Raw genomic sequence first — 27,573 nt, forward strand, 5'->3', positions numbered from 1 at the left:
CACACTTATTTTTGGAGTTTTTAGAATATCTCCTGACGCACTATTTTCACTGTTTGACCTACTTACAATGAGCAATGTTTGCCCGCTTTGTTTCCCAACTTTTCAATGCTTTCCGACATGTTCACTGAATCCACAACAGAAAGCACTTCAGATGAGTTTTTTTTTTGCACTAAATTTTCACTGTCTTTCAGAGCTTTTACTTTCTGAGTACAACTTCCATTAGTCATTATCTTCCATTTTCCCGAGACCGAGTCTTCATTCTTCATTAGCGTCTCATGTTTTTCAGATTGTAGTTTACTTATTTCCACCTTTTGAGCATCAATTGTTAACTGTAGACTGGATATCCTTTCGTTCAGCTTCAGTATTTCATTCTTACAACTTGCACACGTTTTACTTTTACTACTGAAATTTACATTTTTTTGTGGAGACACATGATACACTTCCAACTTGGCGGCCATCCTGTCATAACAGATCAAAGAACAGCTCAGAGAATCAATCTACAATGAAAAACTCAAAACCCCTTTTTAAGCAATGGAAAAATACAAATTGCATAATGCAAGGTTAAATAAAAGATTCTAATGCCACATGGCAATACCAAAATTTTACTAGATATCACCTACAATCTCTAAAGGCAATAAAATATTGATCACAAAATTTTAATTAAAACAACAACTTAAATGCAATAAAGTATGATTACTATCTATGTACACTCAGACCTCATAGCCTATATGATGTGCACCATATCACAAAATATTTTCCTTCCTTTTAAACACTTTACACCGTAAACCTACGTACATGTGATGCATATGACACCCAACGAATTATGACCAATAATTAAGCATAGATGTTATAGTTAATTAGGTATGTAAATCTTTTGCATTCAAAATAAATAAAAAAACACACAAATCAACTCTTAAGCTCAGTCGTTACATGCATTAAAAAAATAATATTCAATACATGTCTTTTGATTTCGTAGTGGTTATACACTGTTGTGCACTGTGGTCTCCTTCAGGATCAGGTGCAGCATGGGAAAGTTTTTCCACAATGTACAAAACGTTAGCAGGGTGCAACCAACTTACACAAATTGCATACTGGGATTATACGTCAATATGGGGGCAGCTCGCAAATCTTAAAAAGGGTGAGGGAGTGGATTCGGTAATACTGAACACTGACTACACTGCACCACAGAAAACATCAGTATGGTGGGGTAGACAACAACTTTTGCAAGGGAACCTTAGCAAAGGCAGTAAAAAAGTATCTGGGGCTTTAAATTATTGGGAGGGCCACACGAAACCACAGAATGATGTCCGAAGCTAAATTATGAAATGCTATCAGCGATTTCACTACAGCAAGTAGAACCACCAATGTGCACCTTTTTAGAATTCTTATGTTCACCTCATACACTAAACTTGCTGTAATTCTTCATTGGAATGCAAGGCAGAACCAAGAAATCACTTCTCAGTGCTTGAATGACCGCCATCAGGACAACACTGGCCCTCCACACTAGGATCTTTGAGCCCATGGCATTCCATCCCCAACCAACTGCTTCTGCAGGGCTCACTGACCAAGCAGCCTTGCCCTCTGACACCGACGTCGCTCCTAACACACAGTCCAGAGCCAACTCCCAGCAACCCCCTTCTTCCTCGTTCTGTCACCTCGCAAAACATGGGAAGCCACCTTGCCAAAGATATGCAGTGATCAGAAATTCCAATCTGATCTCTGTATTGACATCATGGTGAGTACTAGAAGGCAGGTGATTTTAGAAACAAAAAATAAATTTAAACAGCGAGCCACACTGACTCAGTAATAAATATTTCTGAGTTTATAATTTGTTAAAACAAAATAGTTAAATCTAAAGGAATAATAACTCCATTCTGTAGCGCAGTTACTGTCATATAACATTATCATTTTGAAGGCTTCAGAACATCAGCATAAAAATATCAAAGCAGTTTAGTAATGTGTAATATAAAGCACAAAGAAAATTGCTCAACTAAAAGTGTAATTCTTGAGGTATAGCATGTGTAAATGTTGGTAACTGAAATAATTATGTTATTTATTAGAAAATTCTAAGGGGAACATGAATCCTAGAGAGTGTGTCCCTAGGTGGCAGACTGGGGAAAGCACATTAGCAGCTTGAGGCCAGGAGGGTTACAGGGAGCGTAGGAAATATTGCAGGGAGAGTTTCCACCTGTGTAATTAAGAAAAACTGGTGGTGGTAGGAAAGATCCAGATGACACAGGCTGTGAAGCAGTCACTGAAGTGCAGCACGTTGTGTTGGGCAGCATGCTCAGCAACTGGGAGGTCCATTTGTCTCTTGGCAACTGTTTTCTGGTGGCCATTCATGTGGACAGATTGGTTGTTGGTTGTCATTTTCAAGTAGAAACCAGCACAGTGATAACAGCTTAGTTCGTAGACCACATGACTGCTTTCCAGGTAGCCTTGCCTATGATGGAATAGGTGATGCCTATGATCGGACTGGAGTAGGTGGTGGTGGGAAGATATATGCGACAGGTCTTGCATCTACATTTATTGCAGGGATATGAACCATGAAGCAAGGGGATGGGAACAGAGGTGTATTAGGGATGGAGAAGGATATTGTGTAGGATCAGTTGGTGGCAGAATATCACTGTCGGAGGGGTGGAGAGGATAGTGGGTGGGATATTCCTTGTTTCAGAGCATAACAGGAGGTAGTAACAGCCCTGGCACAGAATATGTCTCATTTTCTCCAGTCTAGGGTGGCACTGAGTCAGGAGGTGAGTGCTCCTTTGTGGCCAGATGGTGGGAATGTGGGAGGTGGTAAGTTACGGGAGAGACAAGGCACAGGAAATCTGTTCCTGTATAAGGTTCAGAGGGTAATTTCAGTGTGTGAAGGCCTTCCACATTATTCTCACTAACACAATTAAACCTTGACCTTCAAATTGACCATTCTTCCTGCCTCACTCTAACATATTTTCGCAAACTTGTTGGACTTCGACCTAATACACACCTCCAACCATCTCTCTTTCTTTTCTCTTATTTCAACTTACACATACTAAATTCACCTAATCCATTCACTTCCTCTTCACACATAAACCTCCCCCCCCCCCCCCCCCATACATCCCATCATGTTATTGTCTTTTAATTTATTTTTTCTTTGATGTCATTGTGTTTTCACATCAATTTTAGTTCATGTTTGACTTTCACTACTGGCTCTACTCCCTCAGGTTTCACCTTTTTATCCCACACTTCATCTGTTCCCTTCTTTTTACGATTTTTCCCACAAATTTTTCCTATTTTTCACATGTATCCTTACATAATTTATGTATTTTTACGCATTTTTATCCTCCACCATGGATCCTTGCTTCTTCCATCTGTGCCAATACAGGAAAGTTTCCCTATCCCTATCCAGAACCTGGTCTCACATTCTGCTCTTGCATTGTCACCTAGCTCATGGAATCCCCCCAGTTGGACTTCCCATCAAATGACTCGTTCCTAGCTGCAATCCCTCCTTTCACAATGGCTTCCATCTGTTCAAATTCTGCCAGTCCATAGTCCTCACCAACCTAGTCCTGCAGGCCCAAACCTCCTTGAATACCTCTTCTCCATTTGCAAAATTCTCCTGCTCTGCAGTCTCAAATTCCTGCATCTCTTCTCTCAGATTGAAGTTCTTGCCCTCTAGTAAATAAAGCAGCATGCACAACGCCACCTCAGAAAACCCTGCTCCCTGTTCATTTTTCTTAACCTCAAACCTTGCCTCACCAAATCCCTCAACATGCAAACTGAGTTTACATCCACAGAAAGACCTGCAACAACACACTGAAGGAAGGGATTGCTTTGGTAATAAAGAAGTCTATGGATACCAGTTACTGAATGTTGGCCTCTATTTTGACTGCATGTGAGATTGTATTATTCCTACACATTGGTCGAGAGGCCTGGAGATGGCATAGTGAAATGCCAAAACTTATCTCAAAAATAGAATAAAATTTGAAATATAGACAGCTGAAGGTGTTTTTGTTTTGACATTTTATATTTTAGGTTGTGCTGGGTGGGTGGATTGAAAAGGTCTTGAACCTTTCTCTGGTTATGGTCCCTATGGCAATGGGGTAGGGGGTGGGAGTGGCAAAGGGACAGAACAGGGTGTTGTGTAAGTTGTGTGAGGAATGGAATGCCACTTTATGGGGATGGCAATTATCTTGGATAGGATTTCCTTCTTTTCTGGCATGATGATAGATAACTAAAGCCCGGCAAAGATTATGGTTCAGTTGTTCCAGTGCAGGATAATAATGAGTGACAAGGGAGGCACTCCTTTGCAGGTGATTCAATCCTCACACTACCCCCAAGAATCAGCTGCAAGAATTTAAAACAAATCTTTCCTGAATTTACGTTCTTGAGACAATTCTTTGGGAACAGATGGTATTTCTATGTGTTGCAGTTTTGCTGGTATTTTTCTAAGACGTGGGATATTTGGGTCATTCATATTTAGATTTTTAGAATAATCTCTGTATTTCTCTTACAGCGTATTAAATGCTTCCATAGTTCTATGATTTGCAAGAGCTACTTTTAGAACCTTCGATTCTGTAGGGATCTGGCTGGTTCCTCACACCGTCAAAACTGTTATATAAATATAGTTTCAAACTTTTCGAGCCACTTCGCGTAGCCCCGCAGGTCTGAACTTCTTTTCATCTCTAACTGAGCTCGGTACATTCACTATTTCAGTAACCGTTTTGTGGACTTGCTCATAGTTTTCCCTGAAACATGTCAAAGATTTCACTCTAAAAGGCTCAACGGGTGGGACACATTGGAATCAGTCTTTGAACTTTTGGTTTGGATTCATCTCATCAACACCAGATGGTAGCATAACATATACATACGCATCTTTCTTTTTGCAGTTTCTAGAATTATAGTCAAGACATCTTTCACAGTTACAATTACATCACCCAATGGATCACAGCTTCTTGAAACTTCCTGTGCCAGATCCAAACAATGATTTCTGCAGTGGATGTAACAACTCTTTGATTGGTCTTGAAGAAGGATTTCCTTAAACCTTTGTTTTATCCAGGCATATTAACTTCACCATCAAAATACAGGGTGCATATGAACTCTATTTCTAGTTACAGTTTTAGAAGGAAGTCTTTAATGGTAGTCCTAGCATTTGTGCCTTGGAGTCCTGCAGACTGTATAAACCCAGTAAAAGTTCTTTTATTTCGAACACCTAAGGGTCAAGACAACAGACACAAAGAGTGAACTGCTACTGGCCAGCCATGTCTGTCATTGAACCTGCCATAGTTCCATAAAATAGGGAATTTTTTATTTTCTGCACAATTTCTCGCTGGATCACATGAGCCATAATTTCCAGTACTTTGTTTCATATTGCAGGCCCAAACCAAGTGTCACTATGTTTCAGCGATATCTTCAGTTCTATCACATCATTCTTCCTCTCATTGAGAAGTGTCATGAGGTTACCAGAGACCATTTCATGACCTCTCAGTGAATTTCCTGTTTGGCCGAGGAATCTGAGTGAACTGAAAATTACTAGTAAAGCAGTTCTAGCTTTTTCCTGATTGGTCAGCAGACATCGCGCAACTCGGTCAATTACAGGCATGCTATTTTCATGTTGCTGAGTAATTATGAGAGACCCTCAATGAAAAAGACTCTTCACATGTATCACTTTTCTGTAGTTTTTTTTTTCCATTTACGGAAACCTTCTTTAAGAAAATTTGTCTCTTTCTGTGGCTTTCTATTGTTCATTAAGTGGACGGACCAAATGCAGTCAAAGCAGAAAACACTGCCACTCTTTTCTTCATAATGTAGCCACAAATAAGCCACAAAACATTCTGATTTACAAGATCTCCCATTCCTTCATGGAAGCTTATGCTTCTCTGATGGATAAAATTTGTTTCAAAAATAGGTGTACTTGAAGTAGAGCCCATTTTGTTTTTATGTGAGAATGGTGTTTCAGCATGCTTTGACACTCTTTTGCCACAACTTTTATGTTCATTACCTCAACCTTAAATTGTTATGGATAAAGCCGTGCAACGTGACATATCTCGCACACATCACATTAATATAAAAATAGCTTTCAACAAGCAAAGTATGTTAATGGTGAGCACATAGTATAACTACACAAGCATACGAAGAAACACACATAATTGACCAAAAATATTTAGTTTACCAGTATTAATGCTTATTATTTCTTGTAAGTATCTTTGACTAGTATTACTATGTGGTGAGTAGTGATATTATGGTGAAATAATATTATTTAACACCACTGCATTGTAATGGTATAAGTTATTCACTTCGTGATCACAAAATGCAACAACACAGAACAAAAGAAGACATCAAATGAGGTCAGAGATCATCATAAAGAGAGATCACATGGATCGATGTACCAAACTGCCACAGAGACCCCCACCCCCCACCTCTCCCCCTAGGAATGCGGATCATGGTGTCATGGTTTAGGAGTAAAAGGAGAAGGGAATTGTATTGGGAAGGCAATCAGAGAAGACATAACATAATCTTTCATCCACATCGATTGGTGTAGGGGTGCGGGGTCGCAGAATCTGAATAGGAGGGGAAGGGAGGGACTGTGTATGGTCGCATAGAATGACAATTGACAGTATGTCATCCTCGTTGATAAAATCTCAAAGGGAACTGTTGACAAAATCTTTGGGTAAGTGAATAGCTAGGACGAGCATGAAGGTAACATACTTAGATTTACATACATGAGAAGGTGTGCAAAAAACAAACAAATAGTCATTGTGATGTCGCACTGAGATGTTATTCACTGACAATGCTGAGATGTCAACAGTAAACATGGTCCATGCAGTCATAGTTGAGTGCGGTGTTGGCGGTGAAGAGAAGGGTATGGGAAGTTCATCAGACGCATCACTGTCACTGGGGGGAGACATGATCACTAACACTGGCTTCACAAGATATAAAGGAGGGTGGGAGGGAAGTGCCTGCTGAACAATCACTAGAAACCAGTTCACTTGTTACGTTGACAGTTGGAGGAAGCACTGAGGCCTCATCATTTGAGATGTGTTCAGTGAGGACCCATGCTGGTTTAACTCTACGAAGAGAGACCATTTATGGTATACCACTTAGCAGGATGGTCATACTGTTTTTAGCATTGTTGAGAACCCAGTGAGGTGCAGAATACAGTGGAGTAAGAGCAGAGTGAATGGTGTCATCTTGCAGCACGATAAAGTCACAGTCTGCAAGTTCCTTGTGTAAAAAGACAGGTGGGCGAGTATGTGCTCATGGTCGTTGTATGCGTGTATGCAAGATATGAGAGCAAACTTGCTCGACTAAGGAGGGAAGCCTCTCATCATGAAGAGAAGTAATGTCCTCAACAGATTCTGCTGGGATTATCAGGGGTTTGTAGTAAAGGATCTCTGCCAGAGAGGCTTTTAAATCATCGTTATACGCCGTGTGAATGCCTATCAGTACCCACGGAAGTGCATCAGACTAAGAGTCGGAGTGGCACATAAATGCTGCCTTTAGTGTGCAGAGCCAGCGCTCCACTAATCTGTTACTTTGGGGGTGGTAGGCTGTTGTATGGAAATGCTTGGCACTTCATAGGACACGCAGTCATTTGAAGAGTAGTGATTCGAATTGCTTGCCCTGATCTGTGGTAATGGATGCAGGGCACAGCGGAAACGGGAGGGCCAGCAGGTAATGAATGCTCAAACCATGGTAATTGCTGAGGTACTGTTCAAAGGAGCTGCCTCTACCCACCATATAATACAGTAAGTGCTGACAAATGTAATGGTGGCTGTTAGAAGGGAGCGGGGGGCCGACAAGGTCCATATGAATGTGTCTGAAGTGTCCCTTTGGTATTTCAAAGTGTCACCAAGGGGGATGTGTATTTTGACCAACTTTGGCACACTCGCAAGATACGCAGGCTCTTGCCCACTCATGACAGTCATGACAGCCTTTCTTGATATGTGGATAAATGAAACGTTCAGTTACTAGGCATACCATCACTCTGATGCTCGGATGAGCTAGACTGTGCAGCGAAGAGAAAATGGCCTGCCGAAGGGGAAGGAGTACAAGTGGTCTTGGTATGTTAGTCGAAGTATCACACAGAATTAGTTTGTGGTGCCAGAGAAAGGGCATGGTTGAATGTGGAGAGAGTCGGAACTGTTAGTAGCTAACGACTGTACCTCCAGATCAATAGTTTGTAGTCTCACGAGCTCTGTGGGATCAAACAGGCTCATAATGTTATTAATGCATGACATGTAGTTGGCTATGATGTTACCCAGCCTCTGATAATATGTATGTCTGTTGTATATTTGGCTGATGAAATCAATATGCCTGAAGTGACGTGGAGGTAGATCACTAGCAGGGTTACATAGCACATCAACCAGTGGACAGTGATCTGTGTAAACGGTGACATTACGTGCCTTCTTTATCCTCTCAGAAATAGCGTGTGGCTTCATAAATAGTGAGTAGCTCCCTGTCAAATGCTGACCATTTACATGAGAGGCAGATAGTTTTTTGAAAAGAAACAAAATGGTTGAGAGTCTTTGTGAATGTGTTGCTGCAGCACGGCGCTGATCATGGTGTCACTAGTGTCTGTAGTGATTGAGATAGGCACATCGGCGCTGGGATAGGTTAGTGTGATTTTATTACCAGGGCCGGGTTTAGCTTGCTGAACGTGGAAGTCATGTTCTGGACCCACATAACTTTGCGATCGCCTGAGGTATGTCTGCCTTGCAAGGCATCAGTTAGAGGATGCTGTAGGAAGGCAGAATGAGGGATGTGGCATTTGAAAAAACTGATCATGCGCAAGAAGCGACGTAACTCACGAATAGTGACAGGTGGTGGTAAACTTGTAATGTGAGCGACACATTCAGACATGGGCCATATGCATTCAGAGTTCACTGTGTGGCCCAGAAATGTAACTTCTGGCTGGTGCAGCTGGGATTTGTCTTCGTTTAGATATTGCTCATGTTTATTAGCAGAGGTGGAGAAAATTAAAATGCCATCAAGGTAAGCATAAAAAAATGGTAACTGGCAAAATAATGAGTCTACAAAATGTTGCCAAATATGAGCTAAGTCCATAAGGCATATAGCAATACTCGAACAAGCCAAAGGGGGTTATAATGGCCATCTTAGGGATGTCATCTTTCTGCATTGGAATCTGATGATATGCCTTATGGCAGTCAATGATGCTAAAATGCCGAGCATCTTGTAACTGCAACGCAAAATCTTGAATGCAGGGAATGGGGTAGTTGTCTAAAATGGTGCGGGCATTGAGTCTACGGTAGTCTCTGCAAAGTCTGAGGGTTGAGTCCTTTTTGGGGACAAGATGAATAGATGATGACCAATTACTGTCAGAAGGATGTTTGATTCATAGTTGGAAAAGTTCCTGAATGCATTCTTTTGCAGCGCGAATTTTCCTGGTTGACATATGGCATGCTTTTGCGTTGACAGGGGGTCCTCCTGTAGTTTGTAGCGTATGACATGTACCATTTGTAATAACTTTAATGGCGAACCTCACTGGGCCTACTCAAGCGGAAGGCACTCCAGAACAGAAAACATCACATACAGCACTGTGAAACTGAGAACTGACCTTTAGAATAGGAAGGCAAAGGCGGTAAAGATTCTTTGCCATCAGGTACTGTGTTAGCAGTTGCAGGTGTGGAGTCCAGGCAAGCTGTTGTATGCAGTGAGATGGTGAGAGGGGCATGATCTGTGTCAGCAGCAGACGAGATGGCGTGAGGGTGTGTGGGCTCGATGTGAGCATGCGGGACAGTGTCAATTATAGTAGCTGCTTTGCTTGTTGGTTTGACAGCTGTAGAATGAGTGCAGTCTACTGACGTGGAGGAGTGGGTTGCTCGCTGTAGGAGCAATAGGATAGTTGTGGTGAACACTGTCCATAGAGAGGGCACCAGAGCAGTGGCTGGCATTGTAGTGGTAGCCACTGAAAGTGCTGTGATGGCCGTTCACACAAGTGTGTGGTCTGTGGAAGTGTTGTTGATCAGTGCCTGTAGTAATGTGTTGGCCACATGCAGGGCTGCAATATCATGTCGCTGGTTGAGTATCTTACACAGTGATCTGTACCGCACTAGTCAAACTAATTAAAATTTTCAGACTGAAATGTGAACGTAGTATATGTTATGAACTAAGAACTTCATAACAATTTGCTATATACAAATATTTCGTAAGATATGTCTCACTTTTCTGATACTGCAACAGCAGTGGACTTTCTCTTGCTGTGTAATAAAATTATGATCTGAGGACACTGAAATGATGCCTAATTTCAGGACAAGCTGCAGTGGATTATGGAGAGATTTTATTGCAGTCTACACCTAGCTCAAATGCATGCATCCAAACACTAGTTTTCTTGCAACTTACAAGAGTTATTCCATCTTAGTACTCGATACGAAGTGATATGTACATAGTTTGAGCTTTTCTGTGTGAGTTTAACTTACATTGTTACTTAGTGATTACCGACACCTTTGTTGACTGAACCTCTACTTGTTTTGTTGTAGTGGTAGGGAATGTTTGTTCACCGAACGTTGTTAATTATATCTGGAACATTTCTTCCCTTTTTCCTGCTTGAGTCCCTGTGGCTGATCTGTCTGCTACTGATACGGATAGTCAAGTGAGTTCTGAGTATTCCAGTGTAGGTCCAGGTACTGTTTTGTTGCTTTTGTATTGAGATTCGGTGACCTCCTTTAACTCAAAAGTATTTCCACTGTACTGGAAATGACTGACATCTTTTTGCAAATACTTTCAGATATGCCATAGCTCCTGCCCCCTCCCCCTCCCCCCTTCCTATAAAAGTCTCACTGAGAAGTGTGGGAATATAATTACATTTATGTTCTTCAATGAACTACTGAGAACAATTAGTATTGAACTAGGAAATTTATGAGAGAAAAATGACATAAAATAATTGCATACCCTTCACCACTAAGGTTTACTCATATCACCTCGAAATTGCAAATAAAATTTGTGTGCCTTTACCTCTGTATACAGAACTGGAGAAAAATCACTGGCTACACTGTACACATTTCACTTTCATTACCAGAGCAACAATGCATAGTGATGTAGCTAAGGCATGAAGGCATGGTGGTTGTCTAGGGAGGGAAAAGAGGGTGAATGTTAGAATACTGCCTCTCCTCACATTGAGACTATCACATTGTTTTTATTTTCTTAAATGTTGGATTGTTCATAGAGTGCGGCAGACATTGTTGTAATGACAAGCCTGGTCAAGGCGTAATGACTGCTGTTTGGGCATTGTTGGCTGGTGTTTGTCATTTTCGATAGGACCGTGCATGGCTTGTGCCTGCATGACTTTGAGACTAAACTGATCTAAAAAAATTTTGCACCACCTGCTGATCTGCCAAAGTGTGTAGACTTAGATTCAAGGGGAGCCAAACAGTAAGTAATGAGATTGGTGGCAATACGTGTTTTGAACAGTATATTATTATGCAGGTGCAGGGGATAACTGTAATAACACTGTAAAGGGACAGAAAAACCAATTTTTTATAGTCGAAGATTTCGCCTTAAATCTGGTGCTCCTCCCCCAATTTCAGCGCACTGTCCACTCTGTAATTCACCTATATGACGTAGCTGGCCCTGAGGGCCCAATCAGTCTCAACTACGGATCAAAAGTGCTATGCAGTATTTGTTACATATGCATCCGGAGGCTTTCCCCCATTAGGAGTCGCAGAGTGAAAAATGGGATGAAGGGAGAGGACAGAATGTAGCAGGAGTTATAAGATGCTTCAGTCAAAAGCAAAAATCTCTGCCGACAAAAGTACTGATCCCACATTTCTTGACACTAGCATAGTTTATTCACTTGCTCTGTCAATAGATCAAATAAAACTCCCATTTGAATTGGGGAGGGGGGGGGGGGGGGGAGTTACAGCCCCTCCTGCAATGTTCCTTTTTCATGTGAGCAGTCTTGTCCATGTTGTGCGACAAGGTGTATGCTAATCAGGAGTAACTAGTTATGCACAATATCTTTCCCCTCGTTTTGTATACAATATCTGGATTGTTTCTATTTTTCCATTATTATTCTATCTCTTTTCGTTCTTTTTTATTTTACAAATTACATTGTTTCTGTTTATTTCTACTTTTCCTCTCATCAGTTTTGTTTATTTTATTTATTTATTTACTTATGTGTTTCATGTCTTTGTTGGACATGTTTTTCCTCAGGCACTCCTTATATTATATACTATTTCTTTATTGCACCATCACTTCCAACTTTTAAAATTTTCAAAACTTGATAGTTCCTGTCCAATTAACATTTTCATAGCATCTCAACCTGTCCTGCCTTTCTCTGCATTTATTAGAAAGTAAATTTTGCATATGACCTCCCTTGTTTTCCGTCTTCTCTCTATCAGTCTGGTGTTCAATCTTTAAGTTGGTTCACATGATGTGCATAGCTTTTGCTGCATTTTGACCAGATTATTTTTATTTGTTTTTTATTTTTGCGTACTTTAATATGCACAATATTTTACAACAATTATCAAATTCTTATACAGATTTCTTGCATTATTCATTTCATGTTGATTTTACGCCTTCAGTTTGTATTAAGTTCTAGGTATACCTTTGTTTCTCTTCTTCTTGTTCTGTCAGAAGATAATACTATTCAAACTGATCACTTCTACAGGACTTAGTTTCTGCAATTGGAGGGATTATTGGTGCCCTGCAAATACCAGAAAAGTGGTTTCCTGGAGCTGTTGATATGTGCCTGAATTCTCACAACATTATGCACATTCTTGTGCTCACAGCAGTGTATTCAATGCACAAGTCAAGTATCAGTGACCTCATGTGGATGGCAAAAGGAGGATGCCAAAGGCACAGCATGGATACTGATATTCAGACTTCTTCTGACCTGCCTGCCACTGATGCAGGTGCAGCTGCAGGATGAATTATGAGCAATTACTGATACTACTCCAAAGATGGTATACAATGTGGTAAGGGTTTCTTGATGCTACAATTTCATAGCAACATCTCATAATTTTTTCCCCATTTGTCTAGCTATATCATTATACATCTGGGGAAATAAAATTTTGTGTCATTGATTTAAGTATAGCATATAACACTGTTTGCTCTACTTATTACTATGCATAAATCACACCACAATATATCAATAAGTGTGGTTTACCAGTGACGACTGTTTGTATACACATAATATGGAATGGAATGTAGGTGCCTTTATACAGTTATGTTGAAGAACATCATTTGCTTTGCAGGTGCTATTCTTAGATTAAACACACACTATGCCAAAAGCTTCTGAACACCAACTGCTGTATGTTTCAAAGCTGTCAGCATGTATCTAAAACATTCTTTTTCTATCAATTAAAAATATAATCTCTGTTAGGGTACAAGGTAATCTCTGTTAGAGTCAAGTGTGAAGGTGAAATTTGTTTCTTTTCTTCCTGAAGCATTATGAGTGGTCATTATGAAGTTTTTGGATAAATTTATCAGGCACACAACTTTGCTCTAACAGTACATATCACAGTCTTACAGTGAGGTTCAGATCAAGGCTTGAGGAGTCCATTCCACAAAATATGTCTGATTTTCTTTTGTGGAAATTAACTGCTGCAGGAGATATTTCCCTGCTAAGTTTAGAATTAAGTGAATATTATTGACTGTGACTTGACTCTTAAGAAAACTAACTTGACCCCTAATCTGACTCTGAATGAAATTGACCTAACTAGCATTGAAATCTGATGGCTAGCTGCCGCCTGGTAGAATTGGATCACAGTGTCCCAATGCATGCGAAAGGGATTACCTGTTGCTTGAACACTGCTGTACATCTCTCAAAACTTCCAATGCTTATAAGGAGTACTTAACTTACTTAAGACAGATTACACTGAATGACTCTGTCCTTGCCTGAGAGGCAGTGTGCAGCTGTACTTAAGAGGGAAAATAAAATGAAAAGATAAATAGCTAAGTGGCTCATGCAGACACAAAAAATATTAACTTTAAACAAGGTGACGACAGAAAGCGAGATGGGGGATGCATGTTCCAACATGGAATTACAGGGATGTTGACTTGGGTTCAATAAAAAGCACAGACAATTTAGTGAGTGCAACTTACTATTACAAGCAACCATATATGATTACATACAATAAGCATAACTTGTAGATCCAACATTTAATAGTTAATTCTTTGTTGTCCAAACAGTAAATGCAACTTGAAATAAATAACGATGAAATACCTGGGTCACGGAGCTTCAAAAATGAAAAATAAGTCTTACACAATGTGAAAATACAAAAACAATATAAATGAAAGTCGAAATACAATTTTCAGTCCTTGTGAGCTGATAGAAATTAATGTGGATACAAGAATTCAGTGCATACCTTGCATGAAAACAATTTAAACATAGTGTTTTGTCTCAGCTGGTTAGTTCATGTGGATGCTTATAATGCCAACACATTCACCAAATGCAGCTATGGCTGAGCATAGAAAACATACTAAACCCAAAATGAATACAAAATGTGACCCATGCTGTGTATGAAAAACAGTTTGAACAAAGCATTTAAACTCATCTGGTTAGTCCACATGGATCCTCATAATACACACAAATATGAAATGTGGCTGGTGCAGTGCATAGAAAACATACCAAACCTAACATGCATACAAAATGTGGCACAAACCATGCTTAATAAATACCTTGAATAAAGTGTTTAAACTCAACTGTTTAGCCCACATGGATGCTTGTGATGTTAACATAGGCTGGTGCTGTGCATAAAAGACATGCTAAACGTAACATGAATGCAAAACGCAGCTCATTCCATGCATGAAAAACAGTTTGCTAAATGCTGTCTGGTAGTGATTACAACCGACAGTTAGTACCTACAGAAATGCATAGTGCAATGCTATTTTGACTTTGTTTGCAAACAACTGGGATTTTAGCATGGGAAAATATATTGATTATTGTGCTGGTCTGTGGCATTGTAAATTTAATAACATAGGATTCATCAGAGATGAAAAGCGAACTCTCCAAACTGACTAGCAAAGGCAAAAAGAGACTGCAACACATGAGGTATTAAATGCAGGGAAAGCCATTTAACAATTAATGGTCCATCAGAGCCGAAAATCAGACTCACTAGAAAGGGAAAAAAAAGAGACTGTGACACAGGAGCTTTTAAATGCAGGAAAATCCATCTGATCCTGTGACGGAAAGCTGGGTGCCTGTCAAACTAGTTTCTACAGAGCAACACAAGACTGAGTTACCTTAAGTTCTCTTGAGGTCATTGCTGTAGCTCTCCAGCCCCGTCATAGTACTTATATTTGGCCAAGCTGTAAAGTTCTCCAAAAACCATCTACAGTAAGCAGGTTTAAAAGGATGTAGGGTTCACTAATCATACAGATATGAAGAGACTTCAGTAGGACAGACTAGAGTGGAGAGCTGCATCAAATCAATCTTTGGACTGAAGTAACAACAACAGCAGCAGAAGCAGCCACTTCTGTAAGTGACACTAGTAACAAATTATGATTAATGTTAATCTTGTTACACTGATAATTATGGGAATTGCTTATAAATTATTTTGTGTGTGTTCAAGTATAATAAGAATAAATAGCCGCTTTGAAAAGTCACTGCTCCCTCTCTTACACTACCCAGTTGCTGTTTTTATCTAATACTTCAAACGAAGCATTTATGTAATGTAATACAGCCCACTATTTGCTGACCACATCAACACCTGTTGCACCATGTTTCATTGGACTGTGTTTTATTTTCTGACCAGCGGGCTGCGGCTGACTTGCTGGCGGATCTGCCATCTCTTTTAGGAAATACTCAAATGAATGTGTTAAAGTTTTAAAGTTCTGTGACTTGTTCAATGCTTTTACCAAGATTTTAGGGAGAGGGTCTTAATTTGTTCAGAAGGTGACCGGCTCGCCCATATTTTATAGAAGTGGCCAGCCAGTGACAATTTCCTGTGGCATACTAGACGCTCCTTTCTCATTTTTTGTATGTTTTATTTTTCATCTTTTCCCCACTTTCTTTGCATGTATGCTTCCATTTTACTAAATTTGTCCACATTTGTTTCTTATGCGTGTCAGGGCACTGATGACCTCGACGTTGAGTGCCCATAAGCCCCAACAAAACACACACACACACACACACACACACACACACACACACACACACACAAATACTAGAAGTATATAGAATTTATGTTCTTGAGTCCCCAAATATTGTGATCATTTGTAGGAGGAGTGGCTATTAAGATACTCTTTTACTTTGTTTTTTAATACATGAAAATTTTCTATTTCCTGCCTGAGGTCTATTTGTAACTGGCTATAGACTATTATTAATATTTCTTGACTTTTCCATTAAAAGTGATTCATGAGATTATATCTACTCTGAAAACAACAGCCAGAGGGCACTTCCCATTATACAAGTTATCATGGCTTCTCAGAGTGCCATTTATGTATGGAGTAGGGGAAGAAAGACTGTTTAAACACCTCTGTGTGCACTGTATTTAATCTCATCTCATCCTCATGACCCTTATGGGAGTGATAAATGGAAGGTTGTAGTATATTTCTAGATTCATCATTTAAAGCTGGCTCTTGTAACTTTGTATGTAAGCTTTTCCTGCATAATCTGTTATGTCTTCAGGTGTCTGTCTGTTTAGTTTCTTCAGCATCATGCTCAGTATACCTTGTTAGTTGTACTTGGTACAAGTCCCACACACCTGAGCAATATTCCAGGATGGAGTGATACAAGTGTATCGTAAGCTATCTCCTTTGTAGATGATTGCATTTTCCCAATATTCTATTACTGAACTGAAGTCTGCTGTCAGCTTTACCCACACTTAAGCCTAAGTGATCTGTTTATTTCATGTCCCAACAAATTGTTACACCCAGGAATTTTTATGAAGGGATTGATTCCAATTGTGACTCATTGATGCTGCAGTCGTAGATACTACAACCTTTCATTTTGTGAAGTGCAAAAATTTACATTTATGGGAACTTACAAGAGGTTGCAAATTTTTTCACAAATCTGAAATTTATAACAATCTGAGTCAATCTTTGTTCAGAACTTTTCAGGCGGTATTTCATTATAGATAACTGCATCATCTGTGAAAAATCTGAGGTTATTACTACTATTGTCTGCAAGGTCATTGATGTACAACATGAACTGCAGACGTTCCAGCACTCTGCTGTGGGGCACTCTTATAGCTACTTCAACATCTGTTGATGATCCTCCATACAAGATAACATACTGTGTTTTCCACAACAAGAAATACTCAATACACTTTCCCTAGATACAGCATTCAATCATCTTTTGATAATAATTGTATTGTGTTACTGAGTCAAATGATTATACTATGAAAAGGACAAATTGCTACTTAGCATACAGTGAAAATGTTGAGTCATAGACAGGCACAACTAAAAGACTACTAGACACATAAGCTTTTGGCCAGAAGGTCTTCTTCTGAAGTAGACAATACAGATACACACACATTCATGCAAATGCAGCTCACTCACACGTGACCACTGTTTCTGGATGGCCTTGGCTGCCAAAGATGGTGGTCATGAGTGTGTGAGCTGTGTTTGCATGAATATATATACTTACTTACTTACTTATCGCGAATGGACCCAGAAGGATCACGCAAAGCTTTCTGACGTCGTTTCTTCCATACTTCTTTCATTCGTTCTCCATGTTTTCTTTTTCTTTCTTCTGTCCATTTTGTTCCTGGTCTCTTTAGTGCTTCCTTCTCCGACAATACAATCCACTTTTCCACCTTATTTCTAAAAGTTTTTCTATCTTTGACATCTTTAATTTCAATATTTGCTTTTTGTAAATCTAATTTTACTTGGCTAATCCATGGTGTTGTTGATTTGACTTTTTCTATGTAAGTGAGAATTCTGTTGGTGAGTCGTGTGGGGGGAAGTCTAGTGACATGTCCATAAAATTTTAATCTTCGCCTTCTTATGTCTGCTGCCAGGTTTGATATAGTTTCTGTGGTTCTTCTTGATTGTATCCGGTATCCTTCTTCTGTTAATTTTGGACCTAAAATCTTTCTCATAATTTTGCGTTCTTCTTTTAGTATTTTTTCTAAGTCACATTTTGTGTGGAGTGTGAGCGTTTCACTAGCATATAGTGCTGCTGGCTTAATTACTGCGCAGTAGTGTCTGATTTTTGTGTTCGAGGAGATGCATTTTTTATTGTATATTTCATGTGTCATATCATATGCTCTCTTCATTTTCTGTTGTCTGATCTTCTGTGCAACTTTCTCTCCTCCGGTTGGCTCCAAAATTTCACCTAGGTATTTAAAATGTTTTACTCTATTTATTTTTCCATATTTTGTGTTCAAACTGTGTATATGGAATTTTGTACAGAAAAATTCTGTCTTTTGAAACGAAATTTGTAAACCTACTTTATCCGCGCATTCCTTAAGGATCTCTATTTGTTTGGTGGCGATTTCTTCATCATCTGCAAGTATGGCCAAGTCGTCCGCAAATGCTAAACAAGATACCTCCACGTTGTCTTTGGTTCTACCAAGATGGATTGGTTTCCAGTAGGATTGATTTTTTAATTCTTTTTCCCATTCCTTAATGACTTTATCCAGGACTATATTAAACAGAAGTGGAGATAGCCCGTCACCTTGACGTACTCCAGTTTTTATGAGAAAAGGTTCAGAGATTTCTCCCCTGAATTTAACTTTAGATACAGTGTCTGTCAGTGATTCTTTGATAAGCCTTAGTGTTTTGGAGTCAAGTCCAAGTTCCTCTAAAATGTTAAACAAAGATTGCCGGTCAATTGAGTCATAGGCTTTCTTAAAATCTACAAATGTACAAATTATGGGGCATTTCTAATTGCTTTGTGTTTTAATATTGTCTTTAAATTAAATATTTGTTCTATGCATGAGCGACCGGGGCAGAAGCCTGCCTGAATATATATATATATATATGTATGTGTGTGTGTGTGTGTGTGTGTGTGTGTGTGTTGTCTATTTCAGAAAAAGGCCTTCTGGTCAAAAGCTTATGTTTTTAGTAGTTCTTTCATTGTGCCTGTCTGCAACTCAGTGTCTCCATTATATGGTGAGTAGCAGTCTATCCTTTTCATAGTTTTGTCATGATTCCATTCTCGATTTTCCATTGTTAGAGTCAAATGATTATCAGAAATACTGCATCTACCAGACTGCATTGATCCATGGCTTTCAGGATGACATGTCAGACATCAGATTCTGGGGTTCATTCAGTTTTAATGGATTCAACTGTTTCTCAATGCCACACAAGTATCAATTTCACTCATCTTCTCAAAGGTACAAGAATTAAATTGGGGCAATATTCCTGAATGTTCATCTGTAAATGAATATTTGATAATTGAGTTTGGCTTTGCTATCCTCAATTTTAATTATTTTCTCATGCATGAGTGTCTGGATACTGACTCTGGTACCTCTAACAGTCATTTACATAAGAGCAGAATTTCTTAAAGTTTAGTGAGAGGTCTTTTGATGATATTCTGCTGTAATAGCCATTGAAGGCTTTACGCATTGCCCTCTTGACAGCTAAACGTGTTTAATTCAACATTTCTTTATCGGTAGCCCTATGGTTTGTTTTACACCTATTATACAGTAGTCTCTGTTTCCTTAGAGGTTTCTGTACAGTAACTGCATTATGATGGAAGGGCCCCCCCAACATGAACTGTTCTACTAGCTACATATGTAGGCAGTGCACGGTCAACTATTAGTTTGAACTTGAGCCACAGTTCTTCTGCATGCAGAGCTAAATGCTTTAAGTTCCTCATTGAGATATGACGCTACTGCCTCTTTTATCTAGTGTTTTGAAATGTAAACTCCAGGTTAGGTTATCAACAACGTAGGAAAAGATAGATTGCTGCTTATGTAAAGATGACACATTAAGTTGTAGATAGGCACAATTAAAGAAACTTAAACAAAAGCTTTCAGCCACAGCCTTCATCAGAAAAAGGAAAAGAAACACACACCATTCATTCATACAAGCAAGCGCACTTCATGCACACATGACCACCAGCTCCAGAAGCTCGAACCGAAATGTATTTTGATCTGAGCTGCTGGAGTGTTCCTCTTCCTTTTTATGATGATGGGCAAAGGCTTATGTGTAAATGTCTTAATTGTGCCTGTTTGCCATTTAAGATGTCATCCTTACAGTAAGTAGCAATCTATCCTTCTCTACATTGCTGCTGAATATACACTCCTGGAAATTGAAATAAGAACACCGTGAATTCATTGTCCCAGGAAGGGGAAACTTTATTGACACATTCCTGGGGTCAGATACATCACATGATCACACTGACAGAACCACAGGCACATAGACACAGGCAACAGAGCATGCACAATGTCGGCACTAGTACAGTGTATATCCACCTTTCGCAGCAATGCAGGCTGCTATTCTCCCATGGAGACGATCGTAGAGATGCTGGATGTAGTCCTGTGGAACGGCTTGCCATGCCATTTCCACCTGGCGCCTCAGTTGGACCAGCGTTCGTGCTGGACGTGCAGGCCGCGTGAGACGACGCTTCATCCAGTCCCAAACATGCTCAATGGGGGACAGATCCGGAGATCTTGCTGGCCAGGGTAGTTGACTTACACCTTCTAGAGCACGTTGGGTGGCACGGGATACATGCGGACGTGCATTGTCCTGTTGAAACAGCAAGTTCCCTTGCCGGTCTAGGAATGGTAGAACGATGGGTTTGGTGACGGTTTGGATGTACCGTGCACTATTCAGTGTCCCCTCGACGATCACCAGTGGTGTACGGCCAGTGTAGGAGATCGCTCCCCACACCATGATGCCGGGTGTTGGCCCTGTGTGCCTCGGTCGTATGCAGTCCTGATTGTGGCGCTCACCTGCACGGCGCCAAACACGCATACGACCATCATTGGCACCAAGGCAGAAGCGACTCTCATCGCTGAAGACGACACGTCTCCATTCGTCCCTCCATTCACGCCTGTCGCGACACCACTGGAGGCGAGCTGCACGATGTTGGGGTGTGAGCGGAAGACAGCCTAACGGTGTGCGGGACTGTAGCCCAGCTTCATGGAGACGGTTGCGAATGGTCCTCGCCGATACCCCAGGAGCAACAGTGTCCCTAATTTGCTGGGAAGTGGCGGTGCGGTCCCCTACGGCACTGCGTAGGATCCTACGGTCTTGGCGTGCATCCGTGCGTCGCTGCGGTCCGGTCCCAGGTCAACGGGCACGTGCACCTTCCGCCGACCACTGGCGACAACATCGATGTACTGTGGAGACCTCACGCCCCACGTGTTGAGCAATTCGGCGGTACGTCCACCCAGCCTCCCGCATGCCCACTATACGCCCTCGCTCAAAGTCCGTCAACTGCACATACGGTTCACGTCCACGCTGTCGCGGCATGCTACCAGTGTTAAAGACTGCGATGGAGCTCCATATGCCATGGCAAACTGGCTGACACTGACGGCGGCGGTGCACAAATGCTGCGCAGCTAGCGCCATTCGACGGCCAACACCGCGGTTCCTGGTGTGTCCGCTGTGCCGTGCGTGTGATCATTGCTTGTACAGCCCTCTCGCAGTGTCCGGAGCAAGTATGGTGGGTCTGACACACCGGTGTCAATGTGTTCTTTTTTCCATTTCCAGGAGTGTATAAATTTTTCTACTTGTTTTACCTGCCCTTTGTACTTTAGTGATCATTATAGCTACAACTACATCAAGATCACTGAAACCAGTTTCATTATGGATATTCTCAAAGAAGTAAGATCTATTTGCTGCCAACAGAGCCTATATAGCAGGGTTTTAAACTATTTGATCTCGATAGCTTTCAGAGAAGGCAATTAGTAATGTTTCACAGGGTGTCTTGTCGCATGCACCATTAACAAAACTAACTATCTCAATTGGTTGTTGGAAGACTAGTCTCTCTTCTGACAATGGCAGTATGATTGGGGAGGCTATGTAGCAGTGAACTGATGTTTTCTGTTAAGTCTAAGGGTAATTCTGCTGGTCGACAGCAGGATCTAATAAGAAGTCTATGCCCATCCCTGATACTCATTATCTTGACTGAAGCTACATTACTATCTCAGTGGATTTGAGTTTGTTATCTACTCCAACAAATACACTCTCCCTTCATTTCTCATTAGCCAACACTTTTTGTAAACTCTTCAATTTTGTGTAACCTCGTTGGCATGACTATCACCAAGTTATCAGTTAGGGTGAATGGGCATAGGCAGAGGGTGTATACCAGCAATTCACAATATCCTGTTGCAGAACATGCTCCAGAACATGACAGTCATAACCTCAGTGCCTATTTCGCCACACATGCCATCTGGATTCTTCCCCCAGACACCACTTTCTCACAACTCCACAGGTGGGAACCAGCACTACACCACGTCCTTGGTTTTCACCACACACCTGGCCTTAATTTATATTAATTTCTTCCATCTCTGCATTTCTTCACAGTAACTACTCCTTTCTTTACTCCATTTTCCCACCTCTGTTACACACAGTGCACTTAGCTTTTCACTCTTACTAACTCATGCACAAAGTTTTAACAGTAATCTCTGGCTTGCTTATTACCCTGTCTTCCATCTTTAAGCTCTCAGGTTTTCAAATCTCATCCACTGCAGTCCCCAACGATTAGTCTTCCACTCTCATCCTGTCCGGTAAGTCTCCCCTGACCTGGGGTTCAGGGTGATTTTTCTACACTCTGCCCCTTCCAAACCTCTCCAGTCCTTTCTGCTGGAAGAAGAAGCCACTGGCACCAAAAGCTTGCATATGTAAAACCTTTTTTATACATGTGTTCTCCTACCACCGCTTGCTGGGTCTAATATATTATTATATAGTTTCCTCTTTGAATGCTGAAAAAAATAATTTTATGAGAAGAAATTTACGTTGAATGAAGAGAGAAATTATAGTCAAGCAACTTCATATTTAGCAGAGTTTGAGTATCTATACATTTTGGAAAGCTTAAGTAAATTACATAAATATTCAACAAAAGTGTATTGGGTCAAAAATACAATGTAAGTCTTTTTCAGAACATACAAGTCTGGAGTTTATCCATGTATAAAATAAAAGGATGATAAACAGTTTGACAAGAACAGAATAAATTGCTTGAAATGTGGTACTATAGAAGAATGACGAAGATTAGGTATATAGATCAGATAACTACTGAAGATGTTCTGAATTGATTGGGAGATAAGAAATTTATGGCACAACTTTGCTAAAAGAAAGGATGAGTTGATCTGACACACATCCTGTCTCAGCATGAGTTAGGACATGTACTGTACTCAGTTGTGTAGAGCTCATGATTATTTGTTTACCAATTGTGTGATACATCAACATGAATTGAGGCCAGTCATTTGGATGTAACATGTCAGATATTCACCAATTTATGCTCAGGAAAATGTATGTATAGCCAAAATATGACAATAGTGGTTTAAACAACAAAAATACACAGTCTTGGCAGAAATATTATTATATTTCAAGAAGTTTATACTAATGACTTCAATATAGTTTTTTTGGATTATATTTGCTGTGTCATACCTGCAGACTAAGAAGTGTGTACATTTTAAATAGCAGGTCATATAATGTGTTTTATGATATGTAAATTCTACTAGAAACAAATAACAACATAACAGAAATGGTTGTGTGTTGCAGGTAACACCAGATGCAAAATTTTACAGGGAAGCCTAATAAACATGAGTACCTGATGTTCCACATATGGACAAAAGCACCAGGAGATTTGTAATAAACGGTGGTTAATGAAGTAATCATCATAACAGAAATATGCTAAGTGATGAAATCAGCATAGCTGAAATATTTTCTGCAGTTTCCCAAAACAGCCTTAATTAAAATACATAACAAATATTTATTTTTATACACCTTCGCTATCATTACTACTGAAGTTTTATTGTTTGATAATCTGCTGATCTTAATTTCTGGATGTCATTGTGCCTCTTTGTAATTACAGCAGTGATCTCTCCCTAAGCTGGATGTTGAACTGCAGCCATCTGAGCAGGCTGGTGTAACACAGTTGTACTTAGTTTTGTGGCTAACTACAACAAGGCAGCCACCAAGTGTTACAAAATTTAAAAGAAAACTCTTTCCAATTTTGCGCTCACATGAACCTAGTAAAGCAGATGTTTCAGATTCCTGGAGAAGAACAAAATTAACTGTTTCAAAACTAGTGTAAAAATGATGGTAGTTCTGCTGTATCATTTCAAAACTTTATGGTAATCTATAGATTGTCAAGCTGATTAAAAAATTCCCTCTATTTCACTTATGCTATACTCATATATCATCATATAAAACAATTGCATGAAATGCAATAGAAATCAAAGCATTTGGTGCTGTATGAGCCAAACTTTTAAATATCTGTAATTCATAAAATCATGGGTCATAAGCAATGTAGACACCTCTTGAACAAAGTTGGCATTCTTTGCTGAGATATGCCAACATTGATTATAAAAATTGCTAAGAACACAGTAGGTACCCATTAGGTATAAAGTGATATTAAAATATGCATCGCAGCTACTTCTCAGTCTAAAGTGAAATGTATTTTTACATAACTTGGCACCTGAAGTGATCCTTTACCCCCAATCATTTATGTTGTTACATACTACAAGTGTGACAACTTATTTTGCACAACAGGATATTAAATTTTGGCAAGAGTACCTGTGATTTAATTTAGCAACAAAGCTACATGTACTCACTTCGATAATGAGTTTTGGGAATAGTGTTGAAAGCACTTGTTAATTTCTTACAGATTATGCACAGTAAAGATAAAATGGTCATGAAATATGTTTGAAGCACTAAATTTTGTGCTATCATTTGCAGCAACAAAACCAACAAGAGAGTATTAAATTTGTAGCTAATGTGAATAAAGGAATTATTCTAGTTATATAGTCATCTTCTAATGAAGTACTGTGATCTTGTACTGATCTAATAAGTACCTGTTAGAGTTCTAGACATAAGGCTTGTAACCAGAAATAAGTAAATAATCCTTAATCACCTACAGCCTGATGGAAACTTTCCGCCCAACTACAACATAGTGGGCATTGCAGATTACATGAATTTTGAAGCACATGTAAGTTATATGCTGCGGGACTAATAATCTTCATCCAGATAGCATAGGGATCACTGAATTACAGACACTGTTAATTCAGAAACTGCTTAGCTCTCACAAAAAATATGTACTAAGATTTTAGAATCTCTCTAAGATTACACTAATTTTGTGTAAACTAACTCAGTTTTATTAATTCTCCCATACTTTATTAGTGATATATAACTGTCTTCTCCACTTAAGTCTCACTTTTTCACCAGCCTTCTTTCAGTGCCCACCGCTTCTCTCTAAAAATGAAAACAAGAAACATCTTTTAACATTTACAAAAGATGTGCCATATTTTCTTAAAACTTAGCTCACATAGGTAGAAAGATAACTTCTGTGAAGTAAACTGTAACAAATACTATATGGTCTAAAGTATATTGTGTGCATGGGCGTCCACAGAAATTTATGCAAGAGGGGGTAAGATGGCCATTGTTTTATATCAGAAAACTTGAGAAACTCCTGCTGACTATTAGCAAAAATAACCAAAAAACTGCCTTGTTTATTCAATTTAGGAACCTTTGTTTGCTTACAAAACTTCACATCTGGCCATGTTAATGCATTTACTGCATTACTTTCATACCTTTCATTTTTTGAAGTCGACTGATGTAATAAACGTCTAATGAAACATGTTTTAAAAGCTGTGGGTTTGAATGAAGTGTAACCCAGTTCCAGCATTCGATGAAGTGAATGTAGGAAACCTCCCAAAACAGTCACAAAATTCCCAGTACAGTCTACTTTAAGCAGCTTAGGACTGAACCAAGATAACCTTTGTCCCCTAGCTTGATGCAGTATTGTGCTAATTCACAACTGGACTTCTGAATTTGTAGCACTATGACTACCTGTTATGCTGTGTTCCACCACTAGGGAAGTTGAGAAGGTCCCACTGCTTAAAGTGAAGATCTTTTTGATCTTGACTTTCCTCAATGTTTCCCCTCTTATGCTGCAGAAAATGGTATTTTCTCCTTCCAAATGGTGCATTTCAGTCCACAGACGAGTTAAAGATAAACACAGCAACAGACAACAAGACCGTAATGTTGAGTGTCTACTACAGTCGCTCTGTGATTGTGTGACTGAATGTGGTATCAGCATCTAATGACAGGTCTTTCTTGACCACAGTCAAATGACAAACTACTGTTGCGTTTAAGATGGGCAGTAGGAGAAGGGGTCAGCTTTGTGGTAATTGGGTATGAATGTTGTGCATGTACATTGCAGCTATGTTAATTTTATGCTAGGTATAGGCACCGAAATTAGTGTGCCAGCATATTGGAATGACATATTTCTGGAGACCAATAATGGCTATATGTTGGAAGGGACAGGACATCATGGGGACTTCTTAGGCAATGTTCTGTAAAACTTCACATTCACTTGAATGTAGGACAATGCTGAAATCACCACTGTGCCAAAGAATAGGCATGCTTTCCCATGAACAGCCTGTGTGAGAATTCTGTACCCCAGATTCCAGGAGGGGATGAGTGATCCCTTTTGCCTACCATTCTGGACGCCTACTATGTTGAAAAATTTCTTAAGTAGATTTTAAAATGGGGACAAACACTGTTACATAATATAGTGTAACCCACAAATGCAACCAGTGCTACTGAATATAACTTTGAATAAGTTTCGTATTATTTTGTTTCTAAATGAATGCACCTGACAGATGTGCACAGTCTTCCACTTCACTTGCTGTTGCCTTCACCTGAACATTGGAAAATCAAACACATTTCATTTCAAAATGTGATTTACAATGAAGTGTCAAATAGAGTAAAAAGAGAATTCAAGCTTTTGTAAGATATCTTTAGTTAGCTTAGCAAAAAACAAAAGTGTTCTTGATTTTCACTTAATTTTTTTCCAGTGACTTGTGGATCATGGGTGTCTCTTTCTGTTACATCAAACTTACAGTTGTACTGTCAGGATAAAACACAGCATGTAGGCCTATATGACAGTAAATATGATTTTTCCTTTGTAAGAGACTTTTTAAAATGAATTTTATCTGGCACCTATCAGTATTTATTATATTTAAATAAGCAAATGATATATGTCCATATAAAAAATTAAGTAATATGCCAAATGTGAACACCTGTATTTTAAGAAAGTGTATAAGAAAGAAAAAATGTTATCAATTTTGAGAGATATAACCAGGAATTACTTGCCTGGTGAATTGCTGCATTTTTATTGTTACAACAGTTTATGCTGAACAGTTCACAATACATTTTAATAAAATTCCTCACTGTAATTATTTTGTCTTTTTACAAACATGGACGAGTATTGTAATGAGTGATTTTATACATGACAAGAGAAAAACAAATAAAAAGTCAAACAGATGTTTTAGTTTTTATGCTTTTTTCCCTAACTGTCAACTTTCTAATGATTTCTTGAAAGGAGAACAAATTTACTACAATGATTCTAAGCACTTCAGTACTTCTGAGCTGAGAGGCCATGGTTGATGTGTAAAACTATTCATTGAAATTTGGTCTCCATGTGTGAGAGGCATCTTCAGAAATTAATCAGCAAATAGCTACCACTTTCCCTGTAGATGTCTGCCACAGAGGGGGATGAAATGTCAGT

General features: G+C 39.5%; 1 protein-coding gene across 4 annotated transcripts in view; it reads left to right on the top strand.

Moving 5' to 3' along the window:
* LOC126171852 (progestin and adipoQ receptor family member 4) overlaps positions 1 to 27,321 on the top strand; it is a 204,212-nt gene extending 176,891 nt beyond the window's left edge. For 3 of the 4 annotated variants that reach the window (XM_049920830.1, XM_049920831.1, XM_049920832.1), the window contains 2 exons: positions 12,608 to 12,914; positions 23,562 to 27,321. In XM_049920830.1, coding sequence (XP_049776787.1) covers positions 12,608 to 12,868 — 261 coding nt within the window. In that variant the 3' untranslated portion in view covers positions 12,869 to 12,914; positions 23,562 to 27,321. The remainder of the gene's footprint in view (positions 1 to 12,607; positions 12,915 to 23,561) is intronic. The other variant, XM_049920833.1, reaches the window with a different exon arrangement.
* The last annotated feature ends 252 nt before the right edge of the window (positions 27,322 to 27,573 follow it).

This window comes from Schistocerca cancellata, chromosome 1 (assembly GCF_023864275.1).
Source record: "Schistocerca cancellata isolate TAMUIC-IGC-003103 chromosome 1, iqSchCanc2.1, whole genome shotgun sequence".
Taxonomy (NCBI): domain Eukaryota; kingdom Metazoa; phylum Arthropoda; class Insecta; order Orthoptera; family Acrididae; genus Schistocerca; species Schistocerca cancellata.